This window comes from Zonotrichia leucophrys, chromosome 17 (assembly GCF_028769735.1).
Source record: "Zonotrichia leucophrys gambelii isolate GWCS_2022_RI chromosome 17, RI_Zleu_2.0, whole genome shotgun sequence".
NCBI classification, from domain to species: domain Eukaryota; kingdom Metazoa; phylum Chordata; class Aves; order Passeriformes; family Passerellidae; genus Zonotrichia; species Zonotrichia leucophrys.
The window spans coordinates 2,524,804-2,541,021 of record NC_088186.1 but is presented as its reverse complement, the minus strand read 5'-3'; the positions used below and the strand labels follow the sequence as shown (position 1 = coordinate 2,541,021).

The window sequence follows — 16,218 nt, the reverse complement described above, 5'->3', positions numbered from 1 at the left end:
TGCTATGTTTTAGTAAAAAATGTAGCGAAATCTGTGTTGGCTGCTCCTAGATTTTAGTGTTTCCTTGTGCCAGTGTCCTCTGTCACCAGGTGCTCTTTGGGGCAGGACAGAGACAGAAGCCCTCTGTGCATGGTGGGTGGCAGTTCTTGCTGCTTCTCTGAACATTCAGGTTAACATCAGGGGAGGGAATTTACACATAATACAAAAAGATTTGCTGCTAAGAGATTGCAGCTAAAAACCAGAATTTTTTGCTCCCTTTTGAAGATGTTTTTTCTGAAAAATGTTGTGTCATAGGGCAGTGGGTTTGCTCTGGAAAGGGGACACAGGTAAGCACATGGGCTTGCTGTAGCCAAAGCAGGGAGTGAGGAGAAGCAGCTTTTCTCCTCAGTGCCTTTCTCCATCAGCCCTGTCCTGCGAGTCCCTCTGGTTCTTGTGTACAGCTGGGTAGCAGAGGGCAGGATCTCGTGTTTCTGCTGCATTTTTAGGGTTCTTCATGAAGAGGACGTGCCCTGCTCCAGCAGCTCACACTGCACAGCTGCAGCAGCAGCAGCGCTCGGGGCCGGCAGTCCCGCGGCTCTCCAGCGGATGTCACCATCAGAGAGCTCTTCCCGATGTGGGAACGAGCCTGGCAGCGTGGCAGAGAGGAGGATTCACACAGCAGGAGCTCAGAACGAGCCTGTGCTGCTCAGGATGGACAGACAGGAGGTGACACCATCACTCTGCCCCAGGGATCACCTGAGGGCACAGTTCTGGCCCCAGTCACACTCAGAGCTGCTGTGCCCAGGCACCCTGAGGTGTGAGAACACCTGATGGGAACAAGCTGGTGGCTCTTTATTAATCTTTGCTCAGGGCTGGCAGTGGCCAGCACACATGAGCCAGGCACGGGAAGCCCAGCTGTGACTTGGCTTTATCCTCACAGGGCCCAGGATCCAAACTGCTGCTCCCAGGCTGCCTTCCAGCCTGCTGTGCTGGAATGAGCTGGTGCTGCTGCTTTGTGTCTACTCCAGGGCTGTGCCCAGCACTCCCTGCCCCTGTCCCCTGGCTCTGGGGAACAGCCCAGCTTTGGGCCAGGCGCCGGGGCGGCACCCAGACCGGGCAGGGCCTGAAAGGAACAGCTCAGCCTCTCCTCAGCCTTTTCCAGTGGCCTTTTCTGTGCCATGCAGGGCTGCTCTGTCTGCCCTGTTGTCCTGGAAACTTCTGGGCAGGGAATTCTCAGGGCTTTGTGCCTTCCCTGCAGAGCTGGGATGGTGGTGCTGCCATGAGCCCCATGTGCTCACAGAGTAAAGTGATGTGGAGGTGGGTGCACAACACTTTCCTTAGCACATGTGCTGGTGTCTGTTACCACAGACCCCCCCATTCACCCCCACCCTTATTCCAAAGGGCCAGGATTAGCCCTGCTCTGAGCCAGGAAATAATGGAAATGAGTATTTGCACTGAAGCTTAGACACAAATATTTATTAAGCACAATTCCCCCCCACCCCTTCCCCTTGAGCTGTATTCATTTCTAATATATTAATCCATTTGGCAGATTATTTTTTAGAAAAAAAAACAAGTACCTGTGGGTTGGAAATTCCCCATTAAAATGACATTAGCAAATGCACATGTAAAAAATAAATAAGCTCATACATTCAAGTATATGGCAAATAATACCTCAATAATACCTCTGAAAGCTTAATGGTCAGGTTCCAGTTCACCACCTGGCTGAGAGCTGCACAGGCCTGAGCCTGCAGCTGGTCAGCTCATCATCATCATCAATGTTTTTCTCTTTTACAAATGCCAGCCTGGCTGGTAGGGATGGGCAGCTCCTCCTCTCCCCTCTCCAGAGCTCTGCCAGCCCCAGGAAGGAGGCCCAGCAGCAGGTGAGTGCTCCCAGGTAGCAGGTGAATGCAGCTACCACTCCACATGGTCAGTGCAGGCAGGGTAAATGCCCCATGAGCAGCATCACTGGTCTAAAAATACCTCCCTGCTGGCTGGGAATGTTTCCATCAAATGCATTTCCAATCCAAAGTGCTGATTTGGTCTCTGCAGGAGCGGCGCTGCTTCGGCACAACGCTGGAGCTGCTGAAGTCCAGCACAGTCTCTGGTCCAGCACAGGGAAAATACTGCAGCTCCTCAAGTCAGGGCCCTGCTCCCCTCCTCCAGCTTTTCCAGCTGGTCCAAAAAGGAAAAATAAAGTGAGTTCCCAGCCAGCCCCCCAGGCTGGGGCTCTCCTGAGACTCCAGGGGCTGCAGACAGGTGGGCAGAACCAGAGAGCCTCACTGGGAGCAGCTCAGCGCTGGTTTGGGGAGAAACAAGAGCAGGGAAGGGCCACTGGCCAGAGCTGCTGTTGGACACAGAATAAAGGAGGGGTGAGCCATGAAAGCTTTGCTGGCTGTTGAAGCAGGGCCCAGTCACACACAGGTTCTGTCTTGGGTGCCCTCACATCGGCTCAGTGGCACCAGGAGCTGTCCCTGATTGCTGTGGGCTGAACACTTGGGCAGAGACCTCTTTCTTTCCTCCTTCCCTCTGCCCAGGAACAGCCCCTGCCATGGGGCTGCACAGGGCTCCAGACATAACAAATCCCACTAAAGCTTAGAGTCAGAGAGGCTTTTCCCCTGCTCAGGAGGTCCTGCAGGGCTGCAGCTGGAAGCAGAGAATGTCCAGGGCTCTCCAGAGAGTCCTCAGCAAACTTAAAATACACTCAGGTGTGTGGGACCACGATGCAGCTGGGGTGGAAAAGGTTTAAAGGACTTGGGCTCTTTTTCTCCTGTAGAAGGAACAAAGCTGAACAAGACGTTCCAGAGAAGGATCCAGAACCATTTGTGTCAGGGAAGACAGGACGACTTCAAAATGGAAAAGGTGTTCTTCCCTTTCCCTGTTTAAATAAAAGTGTTGTGGAAATAAAAGAAATCAAGGATGGAGTTAGCTACCCCTTGTGGGCTCCTCCAAGTTCCTGGGGTTTTAGGTGATCAGCAAGGGGCTGCTAAAGTCTTCCAGGTGCTGTGCCCAGAGTTACAGTGGCCGAGTGTCCTAAAAAAAACTCCCTTATTTAAAAACTGTCCCCCATCCATTGGGCTCTCCCATAGGAGCACGATGGAGGTGCAAAACTGGGAGCACTCGGGCTTCAAACCACCTACTCTGTTCTTCCTTTTTGAAAAACAAAACAAAGCTGAAACAACCCCCCCAGCCCAAAGCCCAGTTCTTAGCTGGAACCAGGCCTCTGCTGCTCCTCCTCGGCCTCCTCCTGGGCTGAGGCCAAATCCACACGCTGCTCGTCCATGCGCTTGGCCTGCACACGCTGGATGAGGCTGAAAAAGTCTTCATCAGGCATGGTGGGGCCCCGGGGGATGGAGTCTGGGGGGGCACAGCGCTGGTCATCGATGCGGGAGGACTGCAGGGACACAGGGGCTCAGCGTTAGCACAGGGCGGGGAGAAGGGGCTGGAGCAGGGGTGCCACAGCTCCCCAGCCCTGTGCCCGTACCTGACACTTCATGAGCATGTTGAAGAACTCGTCCCCGGGCTCCTGGGCGTCCCCCTCCACACGCAGGTGGCCCAGGTTGTTGTGGGTGATCCTCAGGCCGGGCAGGTTGCCCACGTTGGCACGTTGGTCATCCAGGCGCCTGCTCTGCGAGCTGGCAATGAGGTCGAAGAACTCCTCTGTCTGTGGGGATGCCATCAGGGTGGACTGTGCTGGGGGAGAGGAGCACAGGGCAGGGTCACTGCTCTGCCTGAGCTGCAGAGCCCAAATCCCCTCCCCAAACTCCTCTCCAACCCACACAGACCCAGCAGGCAGCAGCGGGGGAATCAGTGCCTTGATAAAGCAGAACCTCACACACCCACCTTGCACTGCTGGGTCCCCTGGAGGCCACCAAAGTGCCACCTCAGCCCAGGAGATCCAGTGCCCCCGGACTGAACCACAGCCTGCATGTGATCCCTGCACTGCCACTTCCACTCTGGCTTCCACCTGGACCACGAGGCACAGGCAGAGCTGGCAATGGCAGGGGAGCACAGAGTTCCTGGTGGCCCCTGTGGCTGTGACAGGCACACACACAGTCCCAACAGCTGGGAATAATTGCAAACAGGCCACCAGCAAAGCCCAGGCCTGGCTGAGCCTCTCACCTGGCAGCACCTTCCAGACCCCCCCAGAAATCTGAGCTGTTTGCCCAAGGAGAGGCACTGCCGAGGTGAGTCTGGCTGTCATGGGCTGCAGGACCTGGTCAGCACCAGCAAAACACTCAAACACTCCTGGGCTCTGCTGCTTCTCATCCCACGGAGCAGAGCCTGGGCTGTGCTGGTGCTGGGGGTCCCAGTTCAGAACCAGTCCATTCATCTACCCACCACTGACCCTTTGGAAAGAGCCTGTTGGCTCCTGCAGCTGCTGGGTAGGGAGAGGCTCCCAAACAACAAACCAGCAAGGCAAAACTCAGAAAAAATCTCAGAAATCCAGCCCAAGTGGGGTTACTTTCCCTGAGCACAAAGCACTGGAGCAGAGCTCCCGACACAAGTCCTTAGAGCCCCAGCTCATAGAGCTGCAGAAACACGAGAAAATCTCAGTGCTGACGCAGGGATGAGTTTCCTCCAGCTCACAAAGAATCCTCAAAAATAACACGTCCAAAAGGCTCAGAGCCCAAAAGAGCCAAACAGAATGTGGGGCCGCTCGTGCATTCTTTATAAAGCTCCACATTTTCAACCCCATCTCCTAAATTACACAGCTGTTACAGCCAAATGCACTTGTGTGTCAGAAATGAATCTCTTGACAAAACAATGCTCATTTCCACCTTATTTTTAGACAATAAATAACCTCTCACCTCAGAGCCAACCTGCCTTCCTACCACAGCCTGACCTCAGCTTCAGCCCCTGCCCTGGCACTCGCTGCTTGTGCTGCAGTGTCAGGGGGCTCCTCTTCTATTTGCACTTCATATTCATTTGGCAACTGATGAAGAACAAATCCATCAGGTTAAATAACTGGTTTGAGCCCTCTGTGCTGGTGATTAAACATGTGAGGGTGATCTGTGCATTTCAGAGCTTGGGTTAAACAAAGGCCCTGAACACCGAAAAAGCCACGGAACCCAAGTGCAAACACAGCCCTGCCTTTCCTGCCCTATTTGTCAGGCGCCTTCCTCAATTTATCCCTGTCCTTCCTAGGGCTGTTTGCCTGAGCAGTTCCCACTGTTTATCCATCCTCCTGGCTCCTCTGTCCTCACACAGCACCTATCACCGCCGTATCCAAGAACAGTACAAAATCCAGAAGTTTTTCCTCCATGGCAACGCTATTACAAAAACTGGCAATATTTTAACTTGCCTGAGAAAGCCTGACCCGGCCCCTGCACGTCCCAGACCCCAGTTTGTCACAAAGCTCCCTCAGCAATGACCATCATCATCTTCCTCCTGGAGATACTGGAAGTGGCACAAGTCCTGTGCCAACCTCCTTGTTCAGAATCCAAGACTTAAAGACCCACACTGAAAAAAATCCAAGTGCATTCTGCATTTCTCTCGCTAATTTACTCCCCAAACCTTAGCTCACATTCTCCAGCCTTTCCCTCGGCAACCATTTACATAAGAATGTTTTTTCCTTCCTTAAATAATGACTGAGATTGCCAAGGAACTGCTAAAAGTTCAGAGAGCTGAGTGAAAACATCACGGGATGCAGGGCAAACCACAGCAGCTGGGCACGCCGCGGGAGCAGCGTCGCTGCCACAGGAGCAGGGATTTTTGGGATTTGGGATTGGGGTGCTCACACAGGCGCTCCCCCAGCGCAGGGACCCGCGTGGCCGCTCCCTCCGCAGCCTCGGCCGGGCACTCCTCCAGCGGGCAGCGCTGATCATCCATCCGGTTGCTCTGGAACTTGCTCAACAGGTCAAAGAAGCATTCCTCGTCCGAAGGGGTCCGGTTGATTTTCTGGGGAGAGAGAGGAGAGTCAGAGTCAGAGTTAAAACACCCTGAACAAATCCCTGAATCTCAGGAACAGCCGTGCCCTCTCCTGCTCCGTGCCAGGCTGGCTCCTGGCTGTGCCCTGTGCCAAGCCCCACAGTCTGGAGCCCGCTGGGGTCTCTGCTCCTTGCTCCCTCTGATCCCAGAGGCTCCAGGCACTGCCACAGCCCAAACCCGTGCATGGATGAGCCTCGTGCAGCCGCTGTCACTGCAGAGCAGCCACAGGAACCTGGAGGCTGAATGGGAAAGGGGAAAGGAGACAGAATTTACCCTGGCACTGCTCCAGGGGAGCTCCTGGGCTGGGTTCAGAGCAGGATTCTCAGAGCAGAACCGTGCAGCCACCCTGGCTGAAATGCTGCCCTGTGCCCAGGGCTCAGCCCAAGCTCAGGGATTGCTTTTTCCACCAGCTAAATCCAACCTTTCCAGGCCACTGCCCCTCACACCCCAACACTTCCCTTGGTGCCTGTTTCCTCAGCACAGCACTTGTAGCAGTCACCCAGCTGAAAATGCCACAAAATTACAGATTTTCAGGACAACAGCTCTTGCACAAGAGCCCCAAATGAGCACCTTGCACTAGACAGGGATATATTTAAGTTGTGCTGCAGGAGGCTGGCGTTGGAGGCAGCCTCTCCAAGCCACTTCCAGCAGGGAGAGGGGCTGTGTGTCCTGATCTGGAGCAGACAGAGCAGCAGGAACCACAGATCCTTCCAAGGAGTCGCTTGGAATGGGAAATAAAACTAGCCAGTGATAGGAGGGGCATCTGCCAGGCTTGGGGATATTCCCTACACACCAAGCCAGTCCCACCAGTTGCTGGGAAAAAAGCCACAACAGAAAGCAACCAAAACCTCTTAGGATGGGTCTATCTGAGCTATTTTCTAGCCAGAGGCCAATCAGAGGCACTGGGTTCATCCTGAGGGGCTGCAAATTCCACCAGAGAGATGGAGAGGGCACAGCCAGACTTTCCATCAGAGCAGGGGATTCCCTGGGCTGCTGCTGAAGCAAAGTCCCTCTCCCACTCTGCTGGCGGCCTGGGAGCCTCCCAATCCCACCACAAACAACGCTGCTCTTCCCCATGGCAGGGGCAGGCAAAGCCCTTCAGGGGAGCTCTGCACTGGGGAGAGACTTGTGCTGACAGGGTTAAAGCCACAAGTTGGATTGGGTAGATGAAGGAAAACAATTTTCCTGTATGCTAAGCGAAGCAGATGAGATGCACTCAGCTTCTATTTAGGGCAGCGTCAAAATTAGCAGCAGGCCAGAGAGGAACATTGGCAATGTGGGAGCTGATCAGGGAGGGGAAAAACCCCTCTCACCTCCTGCCTGCCACGTGCTGATCCACTAATGCAGCCCCATGGACCCTCTGAGCCACCAACAGCTGCACCTCAGAAATCAAAGCTGGCTCGGGCTTGAACCGAGGGTGAACTTCATCTCTCACAGCTCTGCTGTGCTGGGTTGTGTGACCCAAATTTCAGGGTAGGGGAGGAAATCAGTTCATTCACACCGAGCCTCCCTCCCGCTGTTCCACGACTGCATGGAGTAAAGCAGAGCAGCCCTGAGCCAGGGGGAGCTCCAGCTTGCAGGAGCAGCCTGGCAGTGCATGGCAGAGCCCCCAGCTCAGAGCTGCCCCCCACAGACCCTGCAGTTTGGGGATCCTGCTCCCAATGCCCCTGGCAGAGCAAAGGATGCTCTGAATGAGCAGGAGGAGCAGGCAGAGCATGGAGGTGTGGGGCAGGGCTGGCTGTGTGCCTGGCACCTCCAGTGGCACCCGAGGGGCAGCAGGTCAGTGCCCATGGGCCATGTTAGTGCTGGCAGGGCTGTGCCAGCCCATGGGCAGCCCCGGGGCACCAGGCTCCCTCCAGCCAAACCCTGCCCCAGGCCTGAACCTCTCTAATTAAAATGGCCAAATGTGACACGGCAGGGAGCTCTGAGCTCCCTCCCTGCCAGGCTGCTCCCAGCCCCGAGGCAGGAGCTGGGAGGGCAGATGGAGCTGTGATCCCACCCTGGGGCTCTCCATCTGCTCCGAGCCCAGGGCTGGGCACAGCCAGGGTCAGGAGGCCCTCGTGGGGCTGAGCACTGCCCTGCCACAGCACAGACACACAGCCACATCCCCAAATGCTCCTGGGCACCAGCCTCAGTGTCCAGCCCTCAGACCACCTCTCACCTCATGGCCGGTGTCCCTGTCTGGCCTCATCCCCCATCCTCAGCCTCCAGCGCTGCAACTGCCCAAATTCTGCCAACTGTCACCTTCCTGTGGCAGCCAGACACTGTCACAAGGAGTGACAGAGGGACCCGGGGCTGCTGGCTCTGCAGAGATCACCCCAGGGCAGATCTGGCTGCAAACACGCTTGTCCTTGGCACGGGCACAGAGACACTCCCAGCTCTGCCCACACAGGGACAAGGACAAGTGTGGAACCCCTGCTGCTGCTCCCTGACCTCAGGCAGGACAGGGATGGCACCATCCCAGGCAGGCTGGGGTCCCACTCATGGGGGTCAGAGCTTTGTTCACATTTTCTGAGAGTGGAGGGGAGCAGGGCTCCCTCTCCTCACACAGATCACTGGAAGGCATCCAGGCTTTTGCACACATTCCCTTGCTGGAGGAACAGGCTGTTTAACCTGCCTGGGTGGATTCAGGATGTGTAAAACCACAGCCGAGGTGTTGGAAAGGCAGCAAAAAGCAGCTGCAGAGTGTGACAGGATCCTGCTCTGCCACTGTCCCCTCTCCCTGCAGGCTGGGACCACCAGCTCCTCAAGAGCCCCAAGCCAAAGTCATTACACCCCGTGGAGAAGCACAAATACACACATTTTCCTTTCTGATAAACTCTCACACCACATAACACCTGTCACAGTTTTGGGATGAGAGGGTCCTGGGCTGCCCAGCTCTGCCCCAGAGGTGCAGGACATGGAGCAGCATCTCCTGTGGAAATCCCTCAGTCTGACCCCCCCCAGATGTGCAGGTAAAGCCGAGGCTGGAGCGATCCCAGGCGAGACAAAACAAAGTCAGAGCTGACTCCTGAGCCTCACCCCCCTTGGCCATTTTCACTGGGATTCAGGAAAGCCATTAAACAAAGGCAGAAAGCCTCATTGCAAGAACTAAACCACCTCCTAGCTCCCAACACCTGAAGGCACAGCCCACAAATGCCCTGAGGGCTCCCACCTGGACCCGCTGCCCACCCAGGACCCTCCAGAGAACAATTCCCACTGCCAATCTTGGGATCAGCACCCTGTCCCAATCTCTCTGCGGCATCTGAGCCCCCCAGCCAGCCCCAGCTGTGCCAACCACACCAACATCTGCTGCAGAGATCCCTCACCCCAACACTCCGATGGTGGCAGCTTCTCCCACAGCTTCCCGCTGCCCCCACAGCAGCTCGGGATGCAGCTCTTCCCACAGCGCTGCTCAGCCCCACCAAAGCCTGTCAGCTCCGCTCTGGGACAGCGCCCCAGAGGTCCCCAAGGACCACAAAAGTATTTCTGTGCTGGCCAAGTCATGGCACATCCCTCAGCGATTCTGTGGTCACCCGAACATGTGGGATCCCCTTCGAAGGGAGCTTCGCCCACCAAACCAAACCACAGACACCCAAAGGGCCAAACCTTGTCCCTCTGTGAGAGCAGCTTCTCTCACAGCTGCTGTCCCCAGGGCACTGACCTGCCTTGGTTCCCCTCCTCTCCTCCAGGCTCAGCTCCCTGCAGCCCTGACCCAGTGCAGGACGGAGCTGTCAGGCTCGAGGGCTGCTCACCCCGGCTTTGTCCAGCCCTCCCAGGACAGCTGGTTGGGATTTGCAGATCCCAGGGGGGGTGGATGGACCCTGGTGGGTCTGGTACAGCAGATCCAGCTCAGGAGCTGCTGCCTGAAGGTGCCTGCTGAGTGCCCAGGTCAGGGATGAGCGAGGAGGGTGCCAGGTTCAGCATTTGTCACTGTCACCCCTCAGAGCGCTGCCTCGGAATTCAAACACATCCACCACAATTCCACCTGATCTCAGAAAGGACACAGCCTGGAGATGAAGTGACCTGACCCTGTCCCACAGTAACAGAGGCAGCAATCAGCCCAGGACCAAGTTCTCCCCCATGGACAGCCCTTGGAGATCCGTGCCCTTGCCCAAACAGGCGCTCACCTGCCCTGGCAGTTCTCCACTCCCAACCTCTGTGCCCACATGCCCTGCCCTATCTGCCTCTCCCCTGTGAGCCACACATGTCACCACTCCTTACCTCTGCTCTTTGCAAGGCAGCCGACCTCAAAATCTCCAGGCAGGAGCAGGGCTGGAGCTGCTGGTGACCACCAGTGCCGGGAGCAGCTCATCCAGGGCTGTCTGTCAGTCTGTCCGTCCCCTGCACGCAGCTTTGCTTTATCCTGCACCACCCCACACCTCACCCCGCAGAACTCACCGTGGGGGCTGCACCCCTGGCACAGCCACAGCCTCAAACCCCAAAACCACCAGGCACTGAACTTCCCAGCCTCACCTGCAGAAAGGCTCTGAGGGGGAGGCTTGCAGAGAGGCAAGCGGGGGCTGGAGGAGAGGAGTGGAAGGAAATCCCTGGCTGGAATCCACAGCCTGTTTTAAAAACCAGGAGCTGAAAAGCCTGGAGTGGTGTCCCTGTGCTCCGGGGGAGCGGGGCTGTCCCTGTCCTGGGCTGGAGTCCCCACTCCTCTGAGCTTCAGAGGCAGCAGAGCTGTAAAACGCTCCCGCTCTTTGCTCAGGACAGGCAGCAGAGCTGTAAAATGCTCTCAGTCTGCTCAGGACAGGCAGCAGAGCTGTAAAATGCTCTCAGTCTGCTCAGGACAGGCAGCAGAGCTGTGAAACTCCCCGGTCTTTGCTCAGGACAGCGCTTCCCTTTCCCTGCCAATCCCCCCGCGGGTGACAGACGGACGGACAGACAGACACCTCGTGTCTCCCCCGAGCACGGCCGGGCTCAGGGACCCTCCGCCCCCCCTGTGCTGTGGCACACAGCCCACTGAGCAGCCTGAACACCGCTACAGAAATATTAACATTAAAAAGTTCACACCGGAGCCACCTGAAAAACTTCAAACCCCCGAGCGCACCCACGGCACATCCCGGCCCGAGCGAACCCTCCGTGTCTCCGCACCCACCTCCTCCTCGCGATGCTCTCATTCCAGAGGAAGCCGGACACACGGACAGACAGACAAACAAACCCGCGTTTCCCTCACTGACCTCAGCAGGGCTCCTCCGGCTCTCACATGTCCGCGGGCAGCAGCGCTGGATGCTCCGGGCTCTGCGGGGTTTGAGCCGAGCCGGGTTTGTGTGCCCAGCCGGGTTTGTGTGCCCAGCCGGGTTTGTGTGCCCAGCCGGGTTTGTGTGCCCAGCCGGGTTTGTGTGCCCAGCCGGGTTTGTGTGCCCAGCCGGGTTTCTGTGCCCAGCCGGTTTCTGTGCCCAGCCGGGTTTGTGTGCCCAGCGATGTGAATGCAGAGCGTCGCCGGCTGCAGGGACCCGCAGGGTGCGAGGCGAGGTTTAAAGCGCCAGCCCCGCTGCCACCTCCCCCCGGAGCCCTGGCACGATTGGGGAGGCTCCAGAGATCGCTGCCGGCTCCCTCACCTCGCTGCCACGATCCTCCCGTTATTAGATGATGCTCTTAAACACACAGTGCAGCTACGTGAATATTTAGCTTCCCTTCCACCTCCTCACCTCCCACCCGCCACACTCACTTCACCTTAAAAATAGATCGGGATCGATTCTCCCAAACTACATCTGCAAACACGCTCGGCTCCGCGGGCACAGGCAGCACACGCTCTGTGCACACACAGACACACTCTGATCGCTCGGATTTAAAGCACTAAAATACTGAAGGGCCATTTTTAGCTCCTGATAGTCCTCCTGCTCTTCATATTATTAGATATGTGTGGTTTTTTTGTCTTATTGCAAGAGCCTAGGCTGCTCAGCCATAAGCATCTCTTGATTTAAATGTAACACTGCTCGACAGAGGGAAATTTCTAATTGCAACAGGGTTTTAAACAGGGAAAGATGGAAATGCCACGCAGCAGCCAAAGAGCTGCTCTCACGTTTGTGAGAAGGGAATTACTGACAGTGAAATGGGGCTCTGTCTGGGAAGAAAATCACTTTTCCAAAGGGGAAAAATGGGGACAGAGCCCCACTGGCACTCTCGGCTCCCTGTCCACACTTGTCCTTCATTCTCATTTTTCACTACAAAAGTAGGAAATCACTTTAACCTGAACAGCTTTGGGGAACTGCCCATGCTGTTCCACAGCAGTAAATTCATTTCCAGGAGCCACCCCGTATTTTCCAGAGAAAGATGGAAACTGTGCAGGACCTGAGATCAGGATGCCTGGCTCGGTACCTGGCCCTGAATGAAAAAGATGAGAAAGGTGAGGGAGGGCAGGGCACAGCCACAGCTCCTGTGAGCTCAGAGCTGGTGCTGCAGCCCTGTTCCCACTGGGGCTGAGATCAGGGATCCATGGACAGAGAGGGCAACAGGGGAATGAACCAGGATGGGGACTCTGCCCCTGATCTGAAGGGCTGAGCCGCCTTTGGAGAGCTCTGAAAGGGGAATCTGCAGCTGGAACAGGGGGAAAGGCAGAAAAGGGTGATAACAGAGGGGGAGAGGTGCTTGGAACACCATGAGGAAATGACATTTTCCCTGTGAGTTTAGGATGCAGCAAAGAATAACGAGCGAGACATCTGTGATCTGCAGAGACACCACCTACCACGGCAGGCTGGGGCTGAGCGTGCCCTGGGCACACGTGTGCCCTGCACCGAGCTGTGCCCAGCCCTGGCACAGCCCATCCACACCCTGCCCAGCCCCAGGACCTGCACACGCTTCCCTCGGAGCATGAAATTATCACCCTCACTTGGACACTTTTCAAAGATTTTTTTTTCCCTTTAAACAACTCGCCCACTCATCCCTATAAACGCCGGTGCTAAAAGCTGGTTCTGTTGTTAAGATTTCAAATAACTCGGGTTTTATTGTTCCAAACAAAATCAAAATAACTCACCCACGCTGCCTCCTTCCGAAATGCAGTCAGGGCTGACCTGTGGGGACGGTGCCCGGCTGCCACCCGGCTGGAGCACAGGGCTGTGCCTCGCTGCAGTGACAATGTCACTGCTGATTGCATTTGCAGGGAGCCCCGGGGTGTCTGCCTCAGTGTCACTGACACCTCTGGTCTGTCTGGGAGCCACCGGGACCACATTGGGCCACTTTGTGCCACATTAACACAGGATTTACTCTTTTTTACTCTTTTTCCTCAGCTGCACAACAACCTGTCCTGGGATCACAGGTCAGTCCAGCCCTCACTGCTGAGACCAGGGGGAATTACTCCTGGTTTCTCTTCTGTCTATTCACACAATCCTCTGCAGTAAATGTTGCAACTTTTCCACGTAGATTTTGGCAGCATTTACCATGCAGGCTGGGTTTCCCTGGCACTATTTAACACAAACACACAAGCCTGGATTTAGCACCTGGAGCTTGTTTTACTAACCAGGGACACCAGGTAGGAGCATTCTCACTCCAGGTCAGTCCCTGGAGAAGATGAGTGGCCAGAGAGGTCAGAATGGCCCATCAGAAACCTGGGGGATCCCTTAAACACCCAAACTGGGAGTGAACCTGAGCTACTGCTTGGAACAGCTCAGGCTGGAGGTGGATGACAACAAGCAGAAAGTTTTTGGGGTGTAGCTCTCACCAGGGCTGTGGTACCTGGCTGTGCACACCAGCACACACCCAAAGCAGTAAAACACAGAGTTTTGGCTATAACTCACAGCAGTGACTGACCCTGCATTGGAGAGGGGAGAACCAGGACCATGCTCAGCCAGGGCAGTCTCAGCTGAGCAGCACTAATTTGCTAAACTGAAATAACTCCGTTGCTTGAAAGGGTATAACCCATATTCCTGGTTAATTAGCACAAGGTTAATATATAGAGCACTTTCTCTATCCAGCTCCCCACTCCAAGCCCCACGGAGCAGGGCAGGTGAGCTCCTCTTTGGTGATGGAGACAATCCATGCTCCAGCTGCTCTCCCTGCACCTCACATTGGAACCTCTGACAGTTTGCTTTGAAAACGCTCTGCACAAAAAGCCTGCTCGTCTCTGGATTGCCAAAACCGTGCTGCTTCCTTGAATCAGACTTTTATTCAGACACCTACTTGCTCTGAGCACAGCGAGGTTTTCAGAGGGAGCTGAGCAGATGCAGCACCTTCCTTGGGCTGGTGGGGATGGGGGAAGTGGAGCCGTGCACACCCATAACACATCCAGCCTGCACATAAACAGCCCTGCTCAGCACACACCCAGATGTTAATTATTATTTACTCCCAGCCCAGAAATGAGCACGGTTTAATGAGACTTTCGTTATGCAGGCACCCCACTCAAGCCACGAATCTGGCCTGCTGAGCTCCTCTTTTGGTTTGCACTGCATCCACTGCTCTGCTGACCTCTCAGGAGATTGACAGCTGCTATGAAACAACGCTCTGCACACAAAAGCCTCTCTGCTCTGGATTGCCAAAGACAGTGGCTGCGCCTTGCAGATTTTTTCAGGAACACTACTTGCTTCTGAGCACAGCAAAAGAGGTTTTGCAGAGGGAGTGAGCACTGCAGCAACCTCCGGCTGGTGGGTGACAGGGGAAGTGACTGCCTGCACAGCCCAGACACTTCCCTGACATAAACAGCCCTCCAGGGAAAGGACCAAGATGTGTAATTATATTTACATCAGCCCAAAAGTGCAGCCGCGTTCCAGTCGAGGCTTGTTGTGCAAGGCACCTACAAGAACACAATCTGCCTGCTGGGCTGCTGCTGGGTTGCCACTGCAGCCACGTCTGTTGACTGCTCAGGGGTTGAAACAGCAGACAATCATTGCAGGCAACAGTTCTGCTATCACCAAAGATCTCCTGTCTGGACTGCTGCTGCAAAGGGCGATGGACGCCTGCTTTGGGTTTGCTCAGAAACTGGGATCAAGCTTAGAACTGCAAAAAATCCTCTGGGATTCTGCAGGTCCAGGGAGTGGCACCTCTGACCAGCACCACAGGCTGCTCTGCTGGCTCCCAGACAGGGCTGCACTGACTGCCCTGCACTGAGCGCTGCAGGGAGCTGGAACTTCCCTGGGGCACAAACAGCACCGTCCAGGCTGGAAAAGTTGGATCCAAGGGATGGTTTGGGGCCCTGCTCTAATGGCACATCACCCCAGGGGAGCCCCTCCAGCCAGGCCTGCACTCAGAGCCCTCTCTGGGCTCCTGGGGAAGGAGCCAGGGGCTCTGAAAAACCATTCTTTGGGCTTTTTTAGATTAATTGGTGTTAACTGCCTAGGGAGGCTTAAAAATAGCACAGCTAATGGAACATGTGGATGCTGAAGGTGAGGTGTGAGAAAAGCCCTTAACTGACCAGCTTGCCCAGCTGCAGCAGAGCCAACTGGACACTCGTCCAGTCCAGGACACTTCTGTCCAGACAGCCATCGCAGCCGATTGCTGCCTGCCTCCAATTCTGCCCTCTCTGGGACAGGGACCCTCTGTCACCGCAGATTTTATCAGGAGAGCTCCAAGAAACAGCCCCCAAACCCTCCTGTGATTCATGGATTCCCATCCTTCTCCTGCAGCCATGCAGGACCCTCAGCCTCAGTTTCCTGCACCCTGCCCAAGTACAGAGGCAAGGACAGCTCAGAGAGACCCCAAAGCCTCTGCTCACCCCAAGGCCACCCTAAATCCAGAGGAGAGCATTGCATGGATGGGACAGTGTCTATCCTAAAGCATTGATTTAAGGAACAGCCTGTCCCCTGAAACAGCCACAATCAAAGATAAGGCTCAGACAGAGCCTCTGGTTGTGCAGCTCTGTCCTCCAGTAAAACCCAGAAATATAACAGCAGCAGCATTTCCTGGGTTTCAATGGAATTTACAGAAAGAGAAACACAAGTTGTTGGTACAGAAAGGATTCTTTAGGCAGCCCCAGCAAGCACAGCCAGACCAGGAGCCCTTCCAGCACAGGGACCTGCTGGATCCATCCATGGCAGAGCCCCCAGGCACAGCTGGGAGCTCAGGGATGGCTGTGCAAGGAAATCAAACACAGCCCCGAGTCACCAGAGCCCCCCTTGTCATCTGCTGTCACCCCAGCTCCAGGGATTTAAGCCCAATTAGGCTGATTTACATCCAAAGAGAACCTGGGCTATGATATTTTTTTAGCTCTTCTGCCATGTGAAGTTTAATAAATGCCAGAGGCCAGAAGTGTGAAGGTACAAGATACCCCAGGCACAGCAGAGACCCAAGAAAGGAATGAAAGGTTCCAGATTTTGAGGGAAATCAAACATTTGGAGGCTTATCTCTCTGGGTTTGGCTTCAGTTCATCCTTTTTTCCCTGTGCTGTTCCCTTTA

General features: G+C 55.4%; 1 protein-coding gene across 8 annotated transcripts in view; it reads right to left on the bottom strand.

Moving 5' to 3' along the window:
• Positions 1-1,434: 1,434 nt before the first annotated feature.
• The window catches only part of GPSM1 (G protein signaling modulator 1), a 66,425-nt gene continuing 51,641 nt past the window's right edge, over positions 1,435-16,218 (bottom strand). For 4 of the 8 annotated variants that reach the window (XM_064727370.1, XM_064727368.1, XM_064727369.1 and 1 more), the window contains exons 12-14: positions 5,718-5,877; positions 3,461-3,669; positions 1,435-3,370 (exon numbers count right to left, since the gene is read on the bottom strand). In XM_064727370.1, coding sequence (XP_064583440.1) covers positions 3,182-3,370; positions 3,461-3,669; positions 5,718-5,877 — 558 coding nt within the window. In that variant the 3' untranslated portion in view covers positions 1,435-3,181. Of the gene's footprint in view, positions 3,371-3,460; positions 3,670-5,717; positions 5,878-10,110; positions 10,368-11,072; positions 11,229-11,255; positions 11,448-16,218 lie in introns of those variants that run through there. The other 4 variants (XM_064727374.1, XM_064727375.1, XM_064727372.1 and 1 more) reach the window with 4 other exon arrangements.